We start from the raw sequence: 25,646 nt of genomic DNA, 5'->3' as shown, positions 1-25,646 counted from the left end.
AAAATGAGAAACTTCCAAGCTGCACACTTAGCAGAAAACTGTTACAGGATATTTTTTTCAGCACAGGCATAAGCATTCTGGGCTGGTTTTGCTGACTACGTAGTATGTAGATAGATAAGGAGATATTCAAATCTATGTACACTGCCTTTACTGTCATGATAAACTGCTAATATGAAATCTGAAAGGGCTCAGAAAATACACTAAGGCTGTTCACAGAGGTTTTGAAGACTGTGAGGCATTCCCTAGAGGGAGAATTTCATCCTCATTCATCAAAAATAAAACCCAGAAATTGTGGTAACTGCTAAATAATATCTTTTTTCCTGCCCTCTGTCCTCCATTGCCCTCTCCCTACGCAGCACAGAGTACTTTCAGTCACCCTGTGGATGTGCAGCCCACAAAACAGCCTTAGTTCTGACAGCCAGTGCTTTAAATAAATAAGGGACTGTGAGAGAGATTCTGTTAAAGTGATGATAACTCTGCAAGAAGCAATTTTTGGGTTACAGAGCTGAAACACTTTTCAAGCTTGCCTTTCTTAGATGAACACTTCTTCCATATGTTCAGCTATATCACTGGCACTATAAATACTGCAGCTGTTATTTTAGAAGTATACTGTCCTGGTCTCATGTCCATCTTGCTATCCATCACATACATTGGCTCCTCTTTGAAATGTGGATGCCTAAATTCATGTTTTTTTCATCTCCTTTCCAATAAAGTTGGCCCTTTCCCTTTGTCTTCACTGTGCCTGAGCACCATGGGCAAAACTGGCACAGTTTAACACAATTCAGTATTTCGCTGTCTCTCTAAAAGAGTTTTTTTGGTGTAACATTTCTGGAGTTCTGTTCTTCTCTTCTCCATTTCCCAAGTTCTCCTTCATGCACACATCCCAATGACCCCCAGCCACCTCTCTACCCACGGCTTCATCAACTACCTCCAGACTTTATCCATTTCATCTTTTTTTTTAATCTCTCCTTACAGTTTGATTTTGCTGGAATGGCATCCACCATCTATCTCATCCCTGACTGGTACTGCTAATATAAATGCTGTGTTAAAACATGTGCTTTTCTGTTGCTCCATCTTCTGCCTGACCTCATTCCATCAGCTTCTGTTACCCGTCATATCCCACTGGGAACAAAGGCAATTAAGACAAGGTCTGTCTCTTCATCATTCACATATGGATGGTTCTTGGCCATACCTGACTTTGACTCTCTACCCTTTGCTGTAACAAATTTAATATTTAGAGAAGGCCTGGCCCAAACCCTGAAACACCAAAAGACTGAGCCTATGGTTATCATCTTTCCCCTCCCTAAGAATATTAGATCTTATTATTAAGTCATGCCTCTCTCAAAGCTTTCAGTAATTCCTCCTTTCTGACTACTATCATACAAGGATGAGGGTCACTGCTGCTCTGAACTTGAAGGGGACTCTTAGAATTAATAAGCATTAACAAACCTCAGGGTCTTGTAAATTTTATCCAAAATGTTATTTTATTGGGGATTTCCAGTTAGAGTCTACTAGTGCTAGATACAGAAGAACAAATAGAAGCAAACTGTGAACGTCTGCTCTCAGCTGATAAGATCATTAAGGCCTTTTCACACCACTAGTAACTAAGTGTATTGCAGCAAGTACTGAAATTCAAATTGCTACTTCTTTTTGAGGAACACTGCTTCGTATTCCATTGGTTTTGCAGTGAGAGATGATGGAAAGCAGATTTTGTGATTCAGATCATTTCATTTGAATCAAGGCACCTGTCAGAGGTAATAATATGGTTGATAACCTCTTCATCAACACCCCCTCGGCAGCAACGCTTACAGGCTTTGGTGCAGTGAGGTGGTGATGTGCTGTGACATCTACTTTTCACTTCAACTCTGCTCATTCTGCCCCTTTAGCGTCTCACTCGTTCCCAGCCCAGTCTATTTCTCTTTGCCCAAACTGTCATGAGTGCCTGTTCCACTCCACTGGCACAAGGCAGCTGTACAACTGCACTTCCCTGCCCAGCGGACAGGCTTTCCAGCAAACCCCAAACTGACAACCACAGATCTTTCTCGACTCTGCATTCTGAATTGTCTTCTTTGCACTTACAGAACAAATGCAATCAAGAAGCCTAAGCAAATCCACTCCCCAAGACAAGTGAAAATCAAAATGAAAATACCCTGCGGAAACAAGGTATCACTATGCATGCCCAACTGTTCAGGGGAGAAAACAAAGACAGCAGATATTTGCCATGCACTTCAGTGCACTACTTGTGTGTACTGAGAGGCTATCAAGATGAACTTGAGGAGAGTAGAGCAGAGAAAAACAGAACAGCTCTACAAACAGACGAGAGCAAGCAAGCATAGAAAGCCACTCATGTTAAAAAGTAGCTTTCAGAAGTCGTGAGCAAAAACCTGAAGAGGAAGCCAAATACAATAGTCAGGGCAGAAAACAATGACAGATGTGGTTATAGTACCTAAAAAAACCAGATTAAAGTAGCCAAGCTAATTAAAAGAATCAATCTACTGTTCCACAAATAATTCCTACAGCACATACAATAAAATCATGATGTAAAAGGAAAGAGTGGACCTGTTAACACTACATCACCTCACACACTGTAGCTTTGCAGGTTATATGCTCCTGTTGAGGAAGTCCCAGTGTACTGCACAGATATTTGTCTCCCTTATTCCAGAAATTAATATGTACATTGATTTTTCTTAGGTTTTGCTTTACTCAAAGGATATCTAATCATAGCCAAGTACTAATAGGAGACATTACTAAGTGATGTATGAATTATGTGACTTTATACATAGTTTCACAGACCTTACTGGTGTAAAGGGAAACTTAAGGTCATGTAAGTAGCATTAAAAGTTTCTTAAAGAAGGTATTAGATGGCAGAGGCATTTTATAGTGTGACCTGATGTATTTGCACTGATCTGAATCCTCCTTTAGCTTGCTTTTCTTAACACACTTTTAGTCTTCTGACCTCTCATCACGCAGCTTACATCAGTGGAGGCTATCTTCAGCTGGGTGATCCAAATTCAGAAATGATGCATAGTGGGAAGCAGGCAGATTTTATACTTCAAAGTGGGTGTGAGTTGAAGCAACAGCTCCTTAAATTTCTTGTAAGCTTAGGCTCACTCCTGAATTTGGGTCACATTTTTGTAGCCAGGCTTGGGTACTAGGACAATGTACAACTTCCAGAGAACAGCCAGGATCAGGGTGTCTGGGCCAGCATACCTATAACAATGTCCCAAGTAACTGTGTCCAGTTTTGGGCTTCCCAGTTCAAGAGAAACATGGACCTGCTGGAGACAGTCCAACATAGAGCTACGAGGACAACTGGGGGACTTGAGCATCTACCCTATGGAGGTGGACTGAGAGACTTGGGGATGTTTAGTCTGGAGAGGAGAAGACTGAGAGGAGATCTCACCAATGTCCATAAATACCTGAGGAATGTGTGTCAAGTATGGGGCCAATCTGTTTTTGGTGATGCACAGTAATAAGACAAAGAGCAATGGCTACAAACTGGAACATAGAAGGTTTCACCTCAACATGAGGAGAAACTTCTTTACAGTGAGGGTGATGGAGCACTGGAACAAGCTGCCCAGGGAAGCTCTGGAGTCTCCTTCTCTGTAGACTTTCAAAACCCACCTGGATGCATTCCTGTGCAGACTACCCTAGATGCTGCTGCTTTGGTGGGGTGGGGACGGGACTCGATGATCTCTGAAGGTCCCTTCCAACCTCTAATGTTCTGTGATTCTGTGATTTTCAGTCTTTCAGGCTACAGTCCTTCAGGGCTGCAGACTACAGAGATTTGCCAATGCTCACTTCACAAAGACTATTCAAGTGGAGCCAAAACACATAGCGTTAATGAAGGACAACTTGAAGTTTAAAGGGTACAAGCTGATGGGAACAGGCAAGGGATGAACAAACCTCTCACATCTCCACCCCGACCTATTTAGTTCTCCCTGTGAAATAATGCTGCGAGACCATCAGAGACTGAAACCCACATCTATTTAGCCAACTGACTATTCCAACTAATTAACTGCATCCTTTCATAACTCTGTAAGATTAAACAGTATCTTCCACTTCATAGAATCATAGAATCATAGAATCAACCAGGCTGGAAGAGACCTCCAAGATCATCCAGTCCAACCTAGCACCCAGCCCTAGCCAGTCAACTAGACCATGGCACCAAGTGCCTCAGCCAGGCTTTTCTTGAACACCTCCAGGGTGTTCCAGTGACTCCACCACCTCTCTGGGCAGCCCATTCCAATGCCAATCACTCTCACTGCCAACAACTTCCTCCTAACATCCAGCCTAGACTTTCCCCAGCACAACTTGAGACTGTGTCCCCTTGTTCTGTTGCTGGTTGCCTGGCAGAAGAGACCAACCCCACCTGGCTACAATATCCCTTCAGGTAGTTGTGGACAGCAATGAGGTCCCCCCTGAGTCTCCTCTTCTCCAGGCTAAACAACCCCAGCTCCCTCAGCCTCTCCTCATAGGCTTTGTGTTCCAGGCCTTTCACCAGCTTCGTTGCCCTTCTCTGGACACCTTCCAGCACCTCAACATCTCTCTTGAATCGAGGGGCTCAGAACTGGACACAGAGTATACTGCAGAGGCAGGCAAGTGTCCATTTCATTTGCTCTGTATAACAAACTTTATAAACCTAAAAAAACCTACTAACAAGTTTTCAGGTCTCTTTTTTTCCCTCTCACTGCTAGTTGTTTAGCTATCACTTGAGTGATGGTCATAGGAAAACTAACCATTCTTTCACCAACCATACATGACAGATCTATGGATTAGGCTAGGTACCACAGAATTCACTGTCACTTTACATTGTATCTCCAAAGCTCTACTTCAGTAAGTAATAAAAATTACAAGAATAAGAAGCATGTACAGCTCACCCATTTCAGTGAGGGGAGGTACACCAAGTGTAGAAATGGAAAGGTACTCTCATGGAAGCCATTCAATACAATGAAATGGCATAGAAAATATCAAAGTGTTGACTGTTTATCCACTTCTTTATGACATAAGGAATGAAAGTAATGGTTTTAAATGAGTGTTCTTATAGACATTGAAAATATATTTGTCCTGATAGCAAAGTAAAGCCAAGAAGAAGTTACAGAGGCATTCTGCAGGTTAAGGCTAACACAGACATAAAAGAGAAGAGACTTAAGAGCTACAAGATGTGGGAGGAATACAGGAGACTGCTCACATCCTAATTCACTCATATTAATTTTCAAATCTCTTCAAAATGACAGGCTGAGCTTGAAATGTGCAGTTGCATTTTCTTACCCTCCTTCAAAGATTTTAATCCGTATGGGCTCGGTTTGTTTGGATGTCAGGTCTTTATCTCCATGAATGTCTCCTTTTACTCTTTCTTTTATAATACTCCCCACTACTTTCTTTTCAAGCTTGCTGCCAAACAAGAAGAAGGGCTCATGTTTCATCTGCAGAACAAAGCCAAGGAAGGGTGTTACCGCCGGAGCACACAAGAAACACACACTTCATTTCAAGTACTTCTAACATTGCAGGTCAAAGCCAAACTCTCATTTTGGTGCAACTCTGTAGGGTGAATTAATTTGCCCCATTTAACTGACAGAGAGAAAGATTGGAGGCAGCGTGGATAAATTTTTATGAGTCTTGACAGGGAAGACAGCACCATAGCCTTCCTCTGGAAAAATAATGCAAAACAGAGATAGAAAAGCCTTAAAAGGTAATTTACTGCCATTATGGAATCCCTGGCACCATTATCTACTGCTTAGTCTGCAAGGAAGAGTCAGTATGTAAAAGATACTAAATGGATCTGAAGATCCTTACTCAGTTTTAACTTTCATCTTACAAATGCCCGTGGGATGTTTATGTCTGATACTGTTTGAATCAGGACATGGTAAAAACAAAGGACAAAATAAAAGGAGATAATGTATCACCTTCTGGCACACATGAAGGGAGGGCTTTAAAAGCCTCACCTTTTACAGCTGATTTTAAAAGTGGAGACAGAAACAGCAGAAGCAGCAGAACTTGTAGAAGGGTAAACTGAGCCTCAAATGTTGTCACAGGAGGATGCCAATGGTTGACTTCCAAATGGGGCATCGTTTTTTTAATCATTCCATTACATCTCATGGTGGACCAATATTTTCTCAAATAAGGCTACAGAAATGTTAATTTTACCAAAATCTCTTATTTACCTGAGCAAACTGCTTCCATGCACTTGATGATGTCAGTTTACCATCTCCAGGTCTATGCATAGCAGCCAGAGTGTAGATTTCCATGGTGTTTTTTTGCTTGGACCTCAGAAGGGCTAGAGTGGTCTTCGTACTTAGCCCAGATGGGTTTGGGTTACACGAACTTATACACCAGGAAGCATAAACAGAATATTTGAGGGTTGGCTGCTGGATGTAATTTGGTTTGGTGTAGTTTAAGAAACACCAGCTCACGGTAGTAGTAGTGCGCAGGCTTGGGAACTGAAGGATCTGCTGAAAGTCTGCTACATCTGTCAGAAGAATGGTTGAGCCCGTGACCTTCCCGCTGGTATTGGATGACATCTGGACTAACATCCCCAGAGGCAATTTCTGATGTTTCACTTGGTCTTCAGGCTGAATGTCTGCTGGTGGCAACGAAGACCTCTGTGGACTCATGCTCATATCTGAGGCTGTTTCATCCACATCCAGCTCTTCCGGTGAGTCTCTTCCTTCAGAAGCGCCACTCGACTTCTGCCCTGGTGACGCAGAATCAAAACTGGAGAGCTTCTCTCTGCTCAGTGGGGAAGCATCAGCTGTTGGCGTGCTGACAGGTGGGAAATCTTGAGATGATGAGGATGACAGGGGTGAAGAGGATGACATGGGTGGCAGATTTTCTTTTGGCTCAGTAGCACAGCTCTGCCTTACCAGTTGAGGCTTCTGCATTCTTGGAAAATCTTTCTTTATATCTGAATTCGTTAACTCAACTGCACTTAGCTCCTCAACTATCTGCCCATACATTTTTTCTTCTTTGACTCGTTTCTGCTGCTTGGTCTCCATGAAGAGCTCCAAGCTGCTGGCTGGTGAAAGCATTCGTTTGCTCCCACCCAAGGTAGAAGCCATGTCAGAACTGGAAGGCAAACAGAGGGGAATTGGTGGCTCCAGGCCGAGTGGTAGCGTCTGTGGCACTTTCCACAAAGGATACTTTTCTAGCCCTCCATGCTGACCCAACATCTGAGCTATGTTAAATCCAATTCCTTGCATGGTTGCACTGGTTGCCAGTGTTCTCTGAGAAACAGTCTCATCAACTTTACAAATGACAATTGCAGGACTATTGCTCTGTCCAAGGATCTGGGAAATGCTCGTGTACATGACACTACCATAAGATGGCACGTGGGTTTGAATCCTGACAGGAACAACTGTTCCTGGCAAAGACTGTACAGATCCATCAGCTGGGGAGTCAAAATCTGTCTGAAGATGCTGCTCAGAGGAGGTATCTGTTGGCTTAATGCTGTGGTCTGACTGGTATTTAGCAAGAGTATTTTTTGAGTACTCCTCAGATGTTCCTGAGTAATGCTGGTATGCTTGCTCTTTAGCATGCACATAATCATCTGGTTTCTTTCCAGTAAGCTCTGGCACATGTTCCAGGTGATAACTTGAAGGAACATCTGTTTGGAAAGGCTGTTTGACGTAAGATTTCTGTAGCTGTTGTACAAAATGATGCTGGAAGTGTAGAGGTTCTGTGCATGACTGCCACAAGACAGGCTGCTGAGATGGTGGTAAGTGAACCAAGCAGACAGCTGGATAGGAGAACTGAAACAAGGTGCTGTGAATAGGAGGAAATGGGACTTTTTCCTGATGTGCAAATAGCTGCTGTTGCTCTGATGGATGTTTGCTAGAAATATAAGGTGCTTGTTGGATCAAGGGAGTCCTTAACATTTCAGGGCTGTCTGCAAGAAGAGCCTGTGGCTGGGCAAGCTGGGATGAGCTATGACTAAGCTGAGCACAGGAGACAATAGCCTGTTTTACAGAGTCGTCTACCTGAATGGGCTGAAGTACAGACGAAGGTGAGTGATGCCAGGCAAGCTGGGAGGAGCGAAGACCAGCCTGTGCATGTTCCATCTGCTCCTGCTTTATACTTTGTTCTGTGCTCTGATCAGTCTGAGAAATCTCTGGAAAACCACTGAAGGAAGCCTGACGAACCAAGAAACATTTCTTTCTTTCTCGGGATGGAGAGAGTGCTGTAGTAGGTGTCCCAGCTGAAGAGGCATGAGACAGGTTCCCATAATCAAAGGATTTACTTCGGATCTCTGGGATTTCAGCAGCATGAGGACAGGGCATCTGTTCAGACGAGCAGCGTCTCATTTCCCTCTGATGGTGATGCCCGGGGACGGAAAGCGAGTAAGCACCAGCTGGAACTGTTAAAAACTCAGACTGTTTCCCAAACTCATCTTGTCTGGGAGGTGTGATGAACTTCATGCTCTCTTCTCTTTCAAAGGACATTGAAAAACTTGAACTGTGGGACAAATTACTTTCTTGGCTGGGGCTGCGAGAGAGGCTTGTACCGGTGGACTCAAAGCTGGATTCTCCAGAGGAGTGCTCCATGTCAGCCAGCCGTAAGCGCTTCTTTTTGGGTGGTAGCTTTTCAGCTGGAAGTTGAGAAAGGGTTTCACTTCTCTGGGGCCACTGGAATTCCTCAGTGGGTCTCTCTGGTTCTTTACTCTGCGCTTCTTTATCTTTCTCAGGCTTATCTGGCTCCTCCGTGACACGAATTTCGGGTACCTGTATGTTGTGCTGGCGAACCAACCTGGGCTGCATATGATACTGCTGAGGCTGCTGGGATGGAGATGGCTTACTGGTGTCAGCGCTCTCCGTTTGGGGAGCTCGGTCTGGGCTCATTGGAGACTCACAAATCTCGCTCTCACATGCTTCAGATGGTGAATAGATCTTTTCCTGCTGGCATGAAATATGGTCTGTAGATTCAGACCTTTCAAATGAGTTTGGCCTGCTCAATGAGTTTGTGTGCTGAATGACGGAGATGACGTTTCCAGGGGGCTTTCTAGACAGTGACTCTGCAGTCCTTTCTTGCTCTGCAGTTACGGACGAGTCTTCCAGAGAAGCTGCTGGGCTTCCAGAATGCAAGTAAGGCCTGCAGATGTCAAAACGCTCTGCGTGGCAATGGGCAGCGTTGTCCAGGCTTTGAAGGGCAAATCCACTCCTTGGCACGTCCTGAATTTGGGATTTGGGATCAAAGTCCAAAGGCTGAATTCCCCCAGTGGTGCCGGTTGTACTGCTGCAAAGCATGGGACTGTCTTCCTCATCACCAACACTTTCCTCTTTCCTGCGCTTTCTGTTCTCGAAGGTTGTTCCAAGCATAGCTGGCACCACCTGTGACTGTCCGAGGGGATCAACAAAGTACTCTCCTGCCTTGTTCATGCCAGCTAAGGATGGCGAGTCCCTGTAGTTGTGCTTCTGAGCTTCAAACTCTTCCCATGTTCTGTAGTGCTTTCCACTGGCATCATAGTCATAAAGGGTCTTGTCTCCTTTCTTCTCTTTCAAGGATGATCCTTTGTCACCTGCTATCTGCCTGCTGGAAGCGATAATGATATTTTTCCCTGGTCTTCCATGATAGTCAGAATCTGAGTGTCCCTCCTGCACAGAGGGCAGCTCAAAGGCAGCCTGTCTTCTCAACATCCTTTGGTGTGATATCCCCACTGTTCCAGGGTAAAATACATCATCTGAGCCAGTCATCTTCTCGTCAAATGAATGGCTTCCTCTCAGAGCTGGGGGAATACTTAGGCTGTTTGCAGAAGAGGTTGGCATGGAGTTACTTCTAATAAGAGGAGAGGAATCTACTGGGGGCTCTAGAAGGATGGGCACGTCACTCTGCTGACTGACTTGGTAGAGGTTGGATTCATTTTTGATGGATGATGTGGTGGACTGGGATTGTCTAGAATCTGTATTGCTGCCTAGATAAACATGTGTAGATTTAATAGCGCTCAGATTACTGGAGTCAGCGCGTTCTTCTTTATTTGGAGTCAGCTGAGAAATGTGTTCCTCAAGCATCTTGATATCTAATCTGTTATTTAAAAGAGGTAATGGTTCTGCTTTGCCCTTTCTACCCATTAAACTGTGTTCCTGATTTGTTGTGGCTACTGTTACTGCTGTCCTTTGATTAATCCTATAGAACTTCCCAAAGATGATCTCTTCATAAGACTTTGCATTAGTATTTGGTGGGCTGATTTGCTGTTCGGCACTTTCCGAGCGGGAAAAATAACCAGAGTCAGTGCTTCCTTTACTGTGTGGGCTCAGGAGGTTTAACGACTGCTCAGAATCTTGCCCTTTCTTCTCTGACAGTCTTAGTGCAAGTCGCTGTTTAACTGTATGAGAGTCATCAGACTTGGTACTTAAGGATGAGGTTTGCAACATATCAGAGCAAATATATGGTGAGCTCTCACTGGGTAACTGAATTCCGCTTTTAGGGATAATCAAAATGGGCACTTTTAGTGGCCCCACCAAGGATTCTTCCATGGAGGAGTGAAAACTGCTCCTGCTAGCAATGTCCAGGGGGAGCTGTGGGACGGGGCTCATTTTGTCAGACCCTTCCATTAGGAGCGGGGTTTCCTCATCAGTGTCTGTGCTCTGCTCGCCATCTGAATGTATTTCAGCTTCCACATCGATGTAGCTGGCATCTAGGTCCAATTTAGAGACTGCTGACTCTGTGAAAGGTACCAATCCTGCTTTAATTGCATGGGCATGTGACTTCCTGTGCTTGTAAAGGTTGCTCTTTGTCTTGAAGGAGAAACCACAAGGAACACAAGGGTATGGTCGCTCCCCAGTATGAGACCTAATATGCTTTTTAAGTACACTAGGTTTGGCACAAGCCCGATTACAGTAAGGGCAAATGTACTTGCCAGGCTTTTTGGGTTTGTGCTCCTTTTTGTGAGCATCTTCTGATTGTTCTAAAGACTTCTGTGAATATTGGCTGTATGCAGGGTTCAAACTTGAAATCTTCTTCCTGGAGAAACCTCCGCTATGGCTATGCATATGGAAAGGAAACAAGTCCTCTGAAGCAACTGACTGCAAGTGGCTAGGAAACTGCCATGGAGGGCCTTCCAAGCTCTGATGTGGCTTTATGTTGTGCAAGAAGCCTTGTGGCAATGAATGCTGCGGGAAAGAAAGTGAATGTTGACATGAGTAAGGGCTTGGACGATGCTGTGGATATTGCTTCTCCGTGACTTGCTGTGCAGCTTCACTTGATGACACCAGTTTCCCAGAACTGAAAAGTTGTGCTGATGCTGTGTTTCCTATTTGCTCGTGATCTATTTGTGGTTGCCTTTGTACTTCTTGATTGCCAAAAGTGCTCATCTTAATAACAGCTGAATGTTCTTGCCTCCATCTACTTGGTACTTTAGCAGTTTCTCCAGACCTTGAGGTAGCTTTTTGCCCTATAGCTGTGTCCCCAGAGTCCATTTTGTTACACAAGGTCTTAAGTGCTAGTTCACTTGAAAGCTGTGCAGACACATGGAGTGTGTCCAAACCTGTGCTTCTCAGAGTTTTGTTGCTCCCATTTTTCCAAGGCTGTTGCAAGCTGACAGACTTTTCTTTCTCTTTGGAAAGGTCCACGCAGTAGTCTATAGGCATTAGATTTGTGTCTGTACGCTAATGTGAGTATTATACACCTCTGTTCATGGCAGGAGCTTCCCTAAACAGTTTATGATACATTTGCAAAGACTTGTTATAGCATTTGGACATTTCTCATTGTTACTAAATACTGAGATGCAGAATGACCCAGAGAGATTTGTGATCTACTAGAGCAAAGTTCTCTTCATCTCTTCCATGGTGACACAGCTACCTGTATGGAAAAATCAGAAACAAAGAAATCCCACTCGTCAATTAATACAGCCATGCTAAAAAACACTGATGAAGTCAGTTGCACATTCACTGAAACTTACATGAAAAGTATTGAGGGACTGAAGCAAAGGTAACTACACTTCACAAAATTCCCTTTTGTGAACAGACATGGTAAAGACTGGCTCTGGAGATTGCACACAAGTATAATCACTATTCAGTACAAGCCCTAGGAATAGAAGACAGTTCTACACTTTCCAAACTAAACAGTAGCTTTGGAAGGCTTTCTGGGGCCAGTTTAAAGGTTTGGGTCTCAGAAAGTCCACCACCTACTTTCAAAGCCCTTTCAGTAAATGACAGTTGAAAGTAAGAGTCCTAACACTGTGGATGGGAATCACCTTATCCAGTATTACCTATAATTGAGACATGTACTTTAGTCACCTGGCCTTCCTCTACAGTCAAAGGAGAGTGATTGGTATTTCCACGGGAGAAATTGCTTCATATTGTGACAGGTGATTCAGACATAGAGGATGTCTATGCACATGGCCCTTCACTATGGAGATGCTTGTTTCTCAGTGTTGGTTAGGCAGAAAATAGTAGACAACTACCTTGGAGTATATAACACATTTTGAGATGTCTAAAGTGAGGTATCTCTTACCTTGGATCTTCTAACTGATTTTGCAAGAAGGTGTTACTCATCCTTTGACAGTACTTTTAAACAGTCAAAAAAGAGACATCAACTAAGCATTGCAAACGTGGCACTACTGGTACCCTTCTGCATCTCTATCTTCCAGTCACTGTTATGAAATTTCAGTGAGAATGTCTTACTAGAGATAAAAAGTATTAGAGATGAGCTATCACTGTGTTTCTGTGACTTCAGCAATCTTGATCTCAACATTGAAACACTTCTACCCAGCTACACATGCACTTCTTATGCTTAAATGAAATTGGTTTCCACAGTTCCATTATAAAGAAGAAAAGCTCAGAGGAATGATTTTCATAGACAAGTACAGCATTTGAATTTGAAAAACTGTAGGCTTCCTGCTTCCATATTATCCAAACACAGGATATTTTCTGGATCAAACAGAATTAAAAAGACAGTCATGATTTTACAATAGGAAGGAAAAGGGCAAAAGAACAGCATTAGGTACTGGAGGATTTTCCATTCCTACAGCGGAACAAATGAATTTGGCTTGAAGAAACATTAGCAAAGTACAGGGAAAGAAAGAAAAACAACCAGGTAATGGGAATATATGAGGTATTTTTAACACAACACAATTACCTGCATCTTCCAGGCATCTAATAGGCATGACTAGTTTCAATTTTCCTGTAGGGAAAAAAACCAAGAAGTCATGAGTTATTGATATTAGGTATATATGCTGAAGAAATAGTTCTATTCTTTACAGTAGACATCTACAAATTTCTTTTACCCATCCACTGAGAACAATTTTGTGTTTTCTCTTGGTGTAAGCAACAACATATTGAAGAATGTAAGCATGAGTCTTTCTAAAGCACTTGGGTTTCCAGTGTCTAAATGAGTGACTGCAAGTCTAAACCAATGCGGTCTCACTCTTCCTGAATCAGTAGAAAAAGAGAGCTGCCAATGTCCCTCTTCATTCCTACACCTTTGTTAAGCATGGATTATCCTCAAATCCTATTCACAAATCCTCTTTCAGTGTTCTCTCCAGATAATACTTTTAGACTCCAGGTCTCTCATCATACGTTTCAGGGACCAGAACAAAATCCTAGTCAGGCTGTCACAACTCAGGTGCAAGAAAATGCAGTGCAGTTCAAGTAGGTTTCCAAATCAGTTAAGACCAGTGGGATACTGCTCAAGGATATGTGGCTGCCTTCTCAAAGAAGAAACCTACAGACCAAACACATGGTCAAAAGACTACTCTGACTGTCACGATCTGCCACTTGTCTGATTGTCATCAGATTGCAGGCTACTACTATCTGTATTTCCATAAACACCAGCACAGAAAACAGGGACCCTGACTATCATCTCACTGCTGTAAAGAGCATTTCTCCCATCAAAACAGGACTCTCCTGTCGGTTTTCAACACTTTATCCTGAAAGCAGATTTTGTCTTTTGTTTCATTAAAAGAACAGGGATATTTGTTCAGTTGTGATAACAGAAGCAACAATTGTAGCTTTTCTTTATGGTTTTTATTCAGGACAATTAATAGAATCATAGAATCAAGCAGGTTGGAAGAGACCTCCAAGATCATCCAGTCCAACCTAGCACCCAGCCCTAGCCAGTCAACCAGACCATGGCACTAAGTGCCTCAGCCAGGCTTTGCTTGAACACCTCCAGGGACGGTGACTCCACCACCTCCCTGGGCAGCCCATTCCAATGCCAATCACTCTCTCTGCCAACAACTTCCTCCTAACATCCAGCCTAGACTTTCCCCAGCACAACTTGAGACTGTGTCCCCTTGTTCAATTGCTGCTTTCCTGGGAGAAGAGGCCACCCCCCACCTGGCTACGATGTCCCTTCAGATAGTTGTAGACAGCAATGAGGTCCTCCCTGAGCCTCCTCTTCTCCAGGCTAAACACCCCCAGCTCCCTCAGTCTCCCCTCATAGGGTTTGTGTTCCAGGCCCCTCACCAGCTTTGTTGCCCTTCTCTGGACACCTTCCAGCACCTCAACATCTCTCTTGAATTGAGGGGCCCAGAACTGGACACAGTACTCAAGGTGTGGCCTGACCAGTGCTGAGTACAGGGGCAGAATAACCTCCCTTGTCCTACTGGCCACACTGTTCCTGATGCAGGCCAGGATGCCATTGGCTCTCTTGGCCACCTGGGCACACTGCTGCCTCATCTTCAGCTACTATCTATCAGTACCCCCCAGGTCCCTTTCCTCCTGGCTGCTCTCCAGCCACTCTGTCCCCAGCCTGTAGTGCTGCTTGGGGTTGTTGTGGCCAAAGTGCAGAACCCTGCACTTGGCCTTGTTCAATCTCATCCCATTGGCCTCTGCCCACCCATCCAGCCTGGCCAGGTCCCTCTGCAGGGCTCTCCTACCTTCCAACAGATCAACACCTGCTCCTAGCTTGGTGTCATCTGCAAACTTACTGATGCTGGACTCAATCTCCTCGTCCAGATCGTCAATAAAGATATTGAACAGGACTGGGCCCAGCACTGATCCTTGGGGAACAGAAACAGCTGGAGTATTCATCAGAGTATAACATACAGGCTACTACAGTGATTCTCTATTAGATGCTGCCAGAAAACCAGCTAGAGCACTCATGCTTTTTCCATCATACAAAACCAATAGGTAACTTTCAATTCTTTCTAATTTCAAAGAACAAATGAACATTAGTAAAGCCCCAAGACTTGACATAAGTAGAATTGTTACTGTGCTACCTGTTATTGTTAACTTACTTGCTATTATAAATAACAGATTGGTAGTTTGACAGCAATATTTAAGGGACTGATGGTCTGTCAAATGTGGATAACATTTTAAAGTTGTAACCATGGAGAAATCTCCTATAGCACAAAATAATAGCAAGCTGTCAAATACAAACCAGAATACTCTAGGTCATAATGCCATTCAGCTTCGATACACTAATGGAGATTTAAATAACCTCACTTGTCTAATTATCTAAAAATGTAATTCTAGTAATAATTTTATGTCAATTTCTATTTTCCTAAATTGCCTCCTCAAATGAAAAGGAAAAAAAATTCTCCATATCCATGACTTACAGCATATCAGAAGTTGTTACTACTGAGCAACTCCACAGTCCTTTATGAGGAAATTGCATGTAAGTGGCAAAATCATTTTTGGCAGCTGAGCTAAACTGAATTGCAGACCATAATGATGCCAATATATGAGTGGGAATGTAAAAGGAAAATATGTGGCTTGAGAAGTAGAAACAGGGATGAGAGGGACTGTTCCTCACTGAAAGAGGATAAAGTTATTAGCCATCTTCAAAGAAAAATACTTTTCTCCTTATTAGGCAGTTTTGCAAATGGTGAAGAAGACATTTCTGGAAGATGGGAGAATCCTTTCTGTTCTGTAGTCCCTCTACTAAGAGCATCTTTAGAGGGAAAAAACCTGCTAGTCACAGCAATGTAACAGCAATGGTTTTATCTGAGCAAATGATGATGCTGATATACTTTCTGTTCTGAACTGAGACCTCTGTTACAGAGTTCAAGCCACTCTGTGGCCCTGCTATTTTCAGAACATTTTATATCATCTTTTCAACCTAGACTATGTAACAGGTATAGACTAATTACAGGGATTATTGATGGCTTAAGTTTGGTCAGAGTCACTCCCCCGGGGAAAATAAATCCCTTTCCAGAACCAACATCATAATTTCTGGTTTGGTTTGAGCTGCCATCCGTCCTGTGTCAAAGGTGACTTCAACATCATTTCTTCCAGTTTCTTTGGGGTTTTGGTTTTATTTCTTTACCTCCTTAACGGGAGACTGGCTAACTGCAGAAATCTAAGACACTGAAAAGCTAGTGCACATTTTGGGTTTTTTTTCCAGTCAAGCCTCTATCTCATCTGCTTGCATCCACAGCCCAGCTTAAACCAACAACAGTCTTCCATTTTCCAACTGATTACTGTTTCTCCATTAGAAAACAGTGTGAGTATCCTTTCGATATTGTTCTTCATCAAATGTACACTATTCAATAGACAGCAACTCCCAATAGTCCAAGTATCACAGTATCACAGTATCACAGTATCATCAAGGTTGGAAGAGACCTCACAGATCATCAAGTCCAACCCTTTACCACAGAGCTCAAGGCTAGACCATGGCACCAAGTGCCACGTCCAACCTTGCCTTGAAGTGCCCCAGGGACGGCGACTCCACCACCTCCCCGGGCAGCCCATTCCAGTGTCCAATGACTCTCTCAGTGAAGAACTTTCTCCTCACCTCCAGCCTAAATTTCCCCTGGCGCAGCCTGAGTACTACTTGCTTCAAAGTAAGGAACTCAGGATGATAAAAATGCATGTTCTCTTTGACACCTTGGGCCCGGTTCAGCTCTATGGTGTGACTAAGGGGAGCCCAGCTACACGGATCAGAAGCCGCACAGGAGTTGCACCGAGCACATCATCTGATATGAACTGCAAAGCCCTGCCTGGCCAGGGGCCAAGCCAGGTTTCCCTGCAGGAATGTGTCCTGGGAGCCAGCTCCTTCAGCCACACTAATTGTGCTATCTGCCTGCTTCAAACTGCGACATTTTACTTCTGTGAAAACTCTGAACGTGAGAAGATTCCTGGGAAACCAGAAGCTGTATTTGTGTCAGATGCACCTACTAAATCAAGCCTAGCAAGGAGCAACAGGGATTACCCCTAGCAAGAGTAATCCCTGTTGCTCCTTTCCCTAAGGCACCTATGTGAGCTGCATACAGGGGATGTGTATCTGATTGACTGCAGAGCTCTAAGATTACTCCTTCTTTTCTTTTTTTTCCCCCTCTTTTTTTTTCCCCAGAGCATTAAAATGGTTACACTCAACAACTTTAAAATAAAATTTGGCAAAACACAACTTTTACTACTTCTCAATTTGTGGCTCATATTACAGCTCTTGCAAGTGAACAAACTGGAAGCTTATGTCTTCCAGGCTAAATCCTGTGCACATCATACAGAACAAATATTGACTCTAGTGTAAGGACTAAAGGTCAGAACCAACCCTGCTTTAAATCTGTTTTTGTCCAGCTCTGCCAACACAAAGCCAGCCTAAAACCACAGCAACTGGCCCCTGAAGAATTCATATGCTATAGGGCGACCACAGCAGAGACAAGCTGCAGTGGCTCCTATGAAATCCTTACAGTCATGCACAGACCTCTGCCAAAACCCTTATTAGGCAAGTCTAGTTTATGTCTGGGATAAGCCCAGCAGCCAAGCAGCCTTACAAGAAAGAGAGGCCACCTCTGAGCTCTCCCCCACCTGCAACTGAGAAGAAAATTTCCTTGGCCTTTTGGGAAGAAAGGCAGCAGATTTTGGCTTGCTGTCCTACCCCACATTTCCCTCTGCATCACTAACAATATTCTCCAAAAAGCTGTTTGGTGATGACATCTCACTGGGGAAAAAGTAAATACTGGGTATCCTAATAGAACATTTATTTCAATATCCTCAAACAGCTTCTTCTACACAGATAAGAGAGAGAGCCCTGCAGAGGGACCTGGACAGGCTGGATGGGTGGGCAGAAGCCAACGGGATGAGATTTAACAAGGCCAAGTGCAGGGTTCTGCACTTTGGCCACAACAACCCCAAGCAGCACTACAGGCTGGGGACTGAGTGGCTGGAGAGCAGCCAGGAGGAAAGGGACCTGGGGGTACTGGTGGATAGTAGCTGAAGATGGGGCAGCAGTGTGCCCAGGTGGCCAAGAGTCAATGGCATCCTGGCCTGCATCAGGAACAGTGTGGCCAGTAGGACAAGGGAGGTTATTCTGCCCCTGTACTCAGCACTGGTCAGGCCACACCTTGAGTGCTGTGTCCAGTTCTGGGCCCCTCAATTCAAGAGAGATGTTGAGGTGCTGGAATGTGTCCAGAGAAGGGCAACAAAGCTGGTGAGGGGCCTGGAGCACAAACCCTATGAGGGGAGACTGAGGGAGCTAGGGGTGTCTATCCTGGAGAAGAGGAGGCTCAGGGGGGACCTCACTGCTGTCTACAACTACCTGAAGGGACATTGTAGACAGGTGGGGGGTGGCCTCTTCTCTCAGGCTATCAGCAATAGAACAAGGGGACACAGTCTCAAGTTGTGCCAGGGTAGGTATAGGCTGGATGTTAGGAAGAAGTTCTTCACAGAGTAGAGTGATTGGCATTGGAATGGGCTGCCCAGGGAGGTGGGGGAGGCACCGTCCCTGGAGGTGTTCAAGAAAAGCCTGGATGAGGCACTTGGTGCCATGGTCTGGTTGACTGGCTAGGGCTGGGTGCTAGGTTGGACTGGATGATCTTGGAGGTCTCTTCCAACCTGGTTGGTTCTATGATTCTATGATAAAGTCATAGGTGGACTAAGCCTGAAAAAAAAGCTCATGACCAGCATTCAATGTACAACTCTGAACTGAAACATCTGACTGGCATGAAGACAGAGAAGGATTTGCTTATCCTTCTTTGCAAAGTTATGTACTCATTCATGAGCTGGAGATGTTACGTAGCAGCACAAGAAAAGGAATGCAGTCCTTGGGGTATAGAGTTTTGGCATTTTATACAAACAAAACAAAGATGACCAAGTGCATTTTCATGCTACTTGACATAGCACTTGTGCTCTCTGAACTGCACTACTAAAAAGGTAAGGAAGAAGAAACAACTCTTACATTTCACGGGTTTGTAAAAGGGCTTCCCACTCTTGACCCAAGAGATTCTGCATTTCCAACAGCCCTTAGTTAGGGGTCCCATCCAACTGTGGTTTCATAGCTAGCCTTACACCTGTCCCTCTCAGCACCTCAAGGGTTGATTGTAAATTCCTACGGCAACCGCTGGCACTTGGCAAAGTGTTGAACTAGTGGGGAATGCAAAGCTGCCTGTGCTTTTGCTGCTGCTTGGCAGGATTTGCAAGCCATCCTTTCACACAAGCAGTTCTAAGAAGGCAGCCCTTTTAAAATGGGTTATATACATTTCATAGAATCATAAAATCACAGAATCAACCAGGTTGGAAGAGACCTCCAAGATCAGCCAGCCCAACCTAGCACCCAGCCCTAGCCAGTCAACCTGACCATGGCACTAAGTGCCTCATCCAGGCTTTGCTTGAACACCTCCAGGGATGGTGACTCCACCACCTCCCTGGGCAGCCCATTCCAATGCCAATCACTCTCTCTGCGAATAACTTCCTCCTAACATCCAGCCTAGACCTCCCCTGGCACAGCTTGAGACTGTGTCCCCTTGTTCTGTTGCTGGTTACCTGAGAGAAGAGGCCACCCCCCACCTGGCTACAATGTCCCTTCAGGTAGTTGTAGACAGCAATGAGGTCACCCCTGAGCCTCCTCTTCTCCAGGCTGCACACCCCCAGCTCCCTCAGTCTCTCCTCATAGGGTTTGTGTTCCAGGCCCCTCACCAGCTTTGTTGCCCTTCTCTGGACACCTTCCAGCACCTCAACACCTCTTTTGAATTGAGGGGCCCAGAACTGGACACAGCACTCAGGGAGTAGTAATGGTATTTTGCTTCAAAACAGATTCTATACATCTGTTTCAATCTCCCACTTTCTATATTGTAATTGCTGTTGCAACCTTTTCACGTTTGAAGATACCACACCACTCTAACTGCTCATTTAAGTCCAGATGTTCTGCCTGCCCTCAAGATTCCAGCATTTTCCTGAACATATTACCATTCTCCAAAGCCAGTCAGAGAATCAGAGATTTGGAAACTCCCTGAAACATTTAGAATAATGCATTCAACTTGGGCAGTTGAACTAACCATTGCCATGTATTTTTTAAATGTCATTTAAAAGCAGCAGCCAAAACACAAAAAAATAAAAGGAAATACTACTCAGCAACTACACACAGGACATGGTGAATTTACCATTCAAGTAGACTGTCCTAAAAGTACTTTAAGAGAAGTTACAGCACAGGATCTGATCTCCAGTGCTGGGCCACCAATGTGCCGCTGTGACCCAATGGCATCTTGGGGTGCATCAAGAGAAGTGTGTCCAGCAGGTCTAGGGAGGTTCTTTTCCCTCTATACTCTGCCTTAGTGAGACCACAACTGGAATACTCTGTTAAATTTTGGGCTCCTCAGTTCAAGAGAGACAGGGACTACTGGGAAGAGTCCAGTAGAGAGCCATGAGGATGACTGGGGGACTTGAGCTTCTCTCCTGTGTAGACAGACTGAGAAACCTGGGGCTGTTTAGTCTGGAGAAGACTGAGAGAAAATCAGAGGTGGGTGTCAAGTGGCTGGGGCCAATCTCTTTTTGGTGGTCAGCAGCAAGAAGACAAGGAGTAATGAATCATAGAATCAACCAGGTTGGAAGAGACCTCCAAGATCACCCAGGCCAACCTAGCACCCAGCCCCATCCAGTCATCTAGACCATGGCAAATGGCTACAAACTGGAACATAGGAGGTTTCACTGCAACGTGAGGAGAAACTTCTTTACAGTGAGGGAACAGAGCACCGGAACAGGCTTCCCAGAGAGGTAGTGGAGTCTCCTTCTCTGGAGACTTTCAAGATCTTCCTGGATGCATTCCTGTGCCTCCTACCCTTAGGTGATCCTGCTTGGCAGGGGTGCTGGACTTGACCTCTGGAGATTCCTTCCAACCTCTAAGGTTCTGTGATTCTGTGCTACAGCACACTGTGCTCACACTGATTCCCCCAGAAGCCAGAAATGGAGGGGTCTGGCTCAGAGGATCCAACCACAGATGCATCAAGGGCAGCGTGCAAGCTGTGCTGGTTTGGAGCTAATTGGAATATTTTATGAGAGAAATTAGATCATCTGTTATAAAAAGAAGATAATGATGAAGTCTCTATCATTCATTTGTTTGCTGAGAGGCATAAAAAGCCAAAACGTAAACAATTGGTCCCATTCTGGTCTGGAATGATGGATCTATCCAATTCCTCTTCATTCTGCTCTAATATCTTTCCTAATATGTTGGCTAACAGGTTTAGTCTGGAGAAGAGGAGGCTCGGGGGGGGACCTCATTGCTCTCCACAGCTACCTGAAAGGAGGTTGTAGCCAGGTGGGGGTTGGTCTCTTCTCCCAGGCAACCAGCAATAGAACAAGGGGACACAGTCTCAAGTTGTGCCAGGGTAGGTATAGGCTGGATGTTAGGAAGAAGTTCTTCACAGAGTAGAGTGATTGGCATTGGAATGGGCTGCCCAGGGAGGTGGTGGAGTCACTGGAACACCCTGGAGGTCTTCAAGCAAAGCCTGGATGAGGCACTTAGTGCCATGGTCTAGTTGACTGGCCAGGGCTGGGTGCTAGGTTGGACTGGATGATCTTGGAGGTCTCTTCCAGCCTGGTTGATTCTATGATTCTTTGCTGCTTGTTTTGTTTGCCTGCCTGGGAAAGTAGAGGGAGAAAGAGGGGGTAGCTTTGCACCCTTCTGGGCAGTTTCCTTTGTCTGGGAGGGAGTTTGGGTCTCTGAATTATTTCTAATTTATATATAATTGTAAGTATTTGTAAATATAGTGTGTATATAGGCTTGTAAATGCAACTTTGCTGTAAATACAGCTTCATCTTACTTCCAAGCTGTCTGAGCTAGTCCAGTAAATCTCAATAGTTGGTGAGGAGGCTCCTAACCCACCACACAAGCTCAGGGTGACCAAGCACATGCTCTTACTGCCAGGCTTCTGTGAGTGCACATAACCTGGCAGCCAGGTTGGTGCAATTATTTAAGTGCTTGCCCTAAATTTGGCTCATATTTTGAAAACTACTTGACAACCACATCCAGAGAGAGATGGTATATGTGAGCACATTTCAGTTAACTGTGGTAGTAGTATTGATTATTTCATTCCTTTTAAGGCTTTACCAAACTCACCTTCATCTTGTTAATTCAGATAATTCAAGCTATTATCTGAGACCATTATCTGAGTATGCTGAAGAACATAATTAGAATTTGACTGCTTAAATGTGTGCTGATGCCAAATAAGAAAATGAATAACCAAATCTGTTGTACATCTATTAACCTTAACTGTAGGAACTTATACCTGTCTCAATCATTTCATATATGTTTCAATGGGTACATGCTGTGAAGAACAAAATTCTCCTTCACTCATCTGAAGGTGATCCTACTGAATCAGAGGTCAGGCACAGGGGCCTGGAGCACAAATCCTATGAGGAGAGGTTGAGGGAGCTGGGCCTGTTTAGCCTGCAGAAGAGGAGGCTCAGGGGTGATCCTTATTACTGTCTACAACTACCTGAAGGGAGGCTGTAGCCAGGTGGGGGTGGCCTCTTCTCCCAGGCAACCAGCAATAGAACAAGGGGACACAGTCTCAAGTTGTGCCAGGGAAGGTCTAGGCTGGATGTTAGGAAGAAGTTCTTCACAGAGAGAGTGATTGGCATTGGAATGGGCTGCCCAGGGAGGTGGTGGAGGCACCGTCCCTGGGGGTCTTCAAGAAAAGCCTGGATGAGGCACTTAGTGCCATGGTCTGGTTGATTGGTTAGGGCTGGGTGCTAGGTTGGACTGGATGATCTTGGAGGTCTCTTCCAACCTGGTTGATTCTATGATTCTGTGATTCTGTGATGACCTTGAGAAAGTCAGGCACAACACAAGAATTTCCCATTCAACTTCAAGGATATTTGAACAGATAGAAGATTTGGTTCTGAGCAACTGAAAGGAGACAAACTATTCCAACAGCAAGTAAAAGTAAGTGCTAAATACTGCCCTACTTTATAATGGTATGAATCTGAACCAAGGAGTTGCAAACCCAGGGACATAATTCTAGTTTTATTCCTCATAAAATCAAACAGAGTTGCCCATCACTTAGGTTTAAGCTTTTACATCCTACATATTACATATCTATCCCTGGAGGTCTTCAAGAAGAGACTGGATGAGGCACTTGGTGCCATGGTCTAATTGACTGGATAGGGCTGGGGGATAGGTTGGACTGGCTGATCTTGGAGGTCTCTTCCAGCCTGGTTGATTCTATGATTCTATGATTTATTACAATATGAAAACAAACTAATCCAACAGCTCTAAGATGTCTACAGAGAAACCTGTAAGATACACTGCAATGAGTGTTCAATCACAGGGCAGTAGGGAAACATTGGCAGTTTTCTTCAAGAGAAGCTGGCTTGCATCATAAATGCAAAGAGCACAGCTGCAGCAAAGCACTCTGTTGTTGCTATGTTAAGTACCTTAAACAAAACTTTAAATTGCCACCCTTTGTTGAAAAATAGCACCCCCAAAAAGCCCTAAATTCAAGTTGAGTGTATTTTAAGAAGCCATAGAAGAGGCCTACAGCAGAAATGCTTTAACACTGACTTGTTTCATTCTAATGACAAGGACTGCTCACTCAAAGTATCACAGTATCACAGTATTATCAGGGTTGGAAGAGACCTCACAGATCATCAAGTCCAACTCTTTACCACAGTGCTCAAGGCTAGACCATGGCACCAAGTGCCACGTCCAGTCCTGCCTTGAACAGCTCCAGGGACGGCGACTCCACCACCTCCCCGGGCAGCCCATTCCAGTGTCCAATGACTCTCTCAGGGAAGAACTTTCTCCTCACCTCCAGCCTAAATCTCCCCTGGCACAGCCTGAGGCTGTGTCCTCTTGTTCTGGTGCTGGCCACCTGAGAGAAGAGAGCAACCTCCTCCTGGCCACAGCCTCCCCTCAGGTAGTTGCAGACAGCAATAAGGTCACCCCTGAGCCTCCTCTTCTCCAGGCTAACCAATCCCAGCTCCCTCAGCCTCTCCTCGTAGGGCTGTGCTCAAGGCCTCTCCCCAGCCTCGTTGCCCTTCTCTGGACACACTCAAGCATCTCAATGTCCCTCCTAAACTGGGGGGCCCAGAACTGAACACAGCACTCAAGGTGTGGTCTAACCAGTGCAGAGTACAGGGGCAGAATGACCTCCCTGCTCCTGCTGGCCACACCATTCCTGATGCAGGCCAGGATGCCACTGGCTCTCTTGGCCACCTGGGCACACTGCTGGCTCATGTTCAGGTGGGTATCAATCAGCACCCCCAGATCCCTCTCTGTCTGGCTGCTCTCCAGCCACTCCGACCCCAGCCTGTATCTCTGCATGGGGTTGTTGTGGCCAAAGTGCAGCACCCTGCACTTGGAGCTATTGAACCCCATCCCTTTGGACTCTGCCCATCTGTCCAGGGGCAGCAGTACACAGCACTACCTGATGGAAAAAAAGGTATCAAAACAACCTTCCATGTTGCCAAGGGTCCAACTGAACATAGACTTATTTCCATAGGATGACTTCTTTTAACAAAGACAAAAAAAGGGAGAGAGAAAGCTACATAGAAGCCAAATTATTCTTCAACACTTCCTTTATAGGTAGTAGTTTGCAAACAAATTATAGCTCTTCTCCTTGAATTAAACAATGCCCTGTTACAAGAGATGCCAAAACAGGCACAGGACAAACAAGCTTGTCAGTCAATTAGCAGCTAATTGATCTCTCTGATCCCATTGCTTTTAACTGATTGGGTAAATCTTTTGGGTTTGGTTGCCTAACCTTGCTGTGCATGTATCAGTCTGATGGAGATCACAGAATCAAAGAATCAGTTAGGGTTGGAAGGGATCACCAAGATCATCTAGTTCCAACCCCACTGCCATGGGCAGGGACACCCTACCCTAGAGCAGGCTGCCCACAGCCTCAGCCAGCCTGGCCTTAAACACCTCCAGACATGGGGCCTCAACCACCTGCCTGGGCAACCCATTCCAGCCTCTCACCACTCTCCTGCTCAACAACTTCCAGTCTCAACCGACCCATCTCCAGCTTCACTCCATTCCCCCCAGTCCTGTCACTCCCTGATAGCCTAAAAAGCTTTTGTAGGCCCCCTTCAGATACTGGAAAGCCACAAGAAGGTCACCTGGAAGCCTCCTCTTCTCCAGCCTGAACAGCCTCAACTCTTTCATTCTGTCCTCACAGCAGAGCTGCTGCAGCCCTCTGAGCATCCTCGCAGCCCTTCTCTGGACACACTCCAGCACATCCACATCCCTCCTGTAATGGGGGTTCCAGAACTGGACACAGTACTCCAGGTGGGGTCTCATCAGAGCAGAGTAGAGGGGGAGAATCTGCTGGCCACAGCTCTCCTGCTGCCACCCAGGATCTGGTTGGCCCTCCGGGCTGCAGGTGCACACTGCTGGCTCCTGTTGAGCTTCTCATCCACCAGCACCCCCAAGTCCCTCTCCTCAGGGCTGCTCTCCAGCCACTCACTGCCCAGCCTGGATTTGTGCTTGGGATTGCCTCGACCCAGATGCTCTTGGTCTTGTTGAACCTCATGAGGTTGGCTTGTGCCCACCTCTCCA

General features: G+C 45.1%; 1 protein-coding gene across 9 annotated transcripts in view; it reads right to left on the bottom strand.

Moving 5' to 3' along the window:
* HIVEP2 (HIVEP zinc finger 2) overlaps nt 1–25,646 on the bottom strand; it is a 187,511-nt gene that overhangs the window by 18,399 nt on the left and 143,466 nt on the right. For all 9 annotated transcript variants that reach the window (XM_064169424.1, XM_064169423.1, XM_064169427.1 and 6 more), the window contains 3 exons: nt 13,068–13,112; nt 6,164–11,789; nt 5,271–5,425 (listed from right to left, as the gene is read on the bottom strand). In XM_064169424.1, the coding sequence (XP_064025494.1) occupies nt 5,271–5,425; nt 6,164–11,578 (5,570 nt within the window). In that variant the 5' untranslated portion in view covers nt 11,579–11,789; nt 13,068–13,112. The remainder of the gene's footprint in view (nt 1–5,270; nt 5,426–6,163; nt 11,790–13,067; nt 13,113–25,646) is intronic.

This window comes from Pogoniulus pusillus, chromosome 31 (assembly GCF_015220805.1).
Source record: "Pogoniulus pusillus isolate bPogPus1 chromosome 31, bPogPus1.pri, whole genome shotgun sequence".
In the NCBI taxonomy this organism is placed as follows: Eukaryota; Metazoa; Chordata; class Aves; order Piciformes; family Lybiidae; genus Pogoniulus; species Pogoniulus pusillus.
The sequence above is the reverse complement of the archived record's forward strand: the minus strand, read 5'-3'. Positions and strand labels throughout refer to the sequence as shown.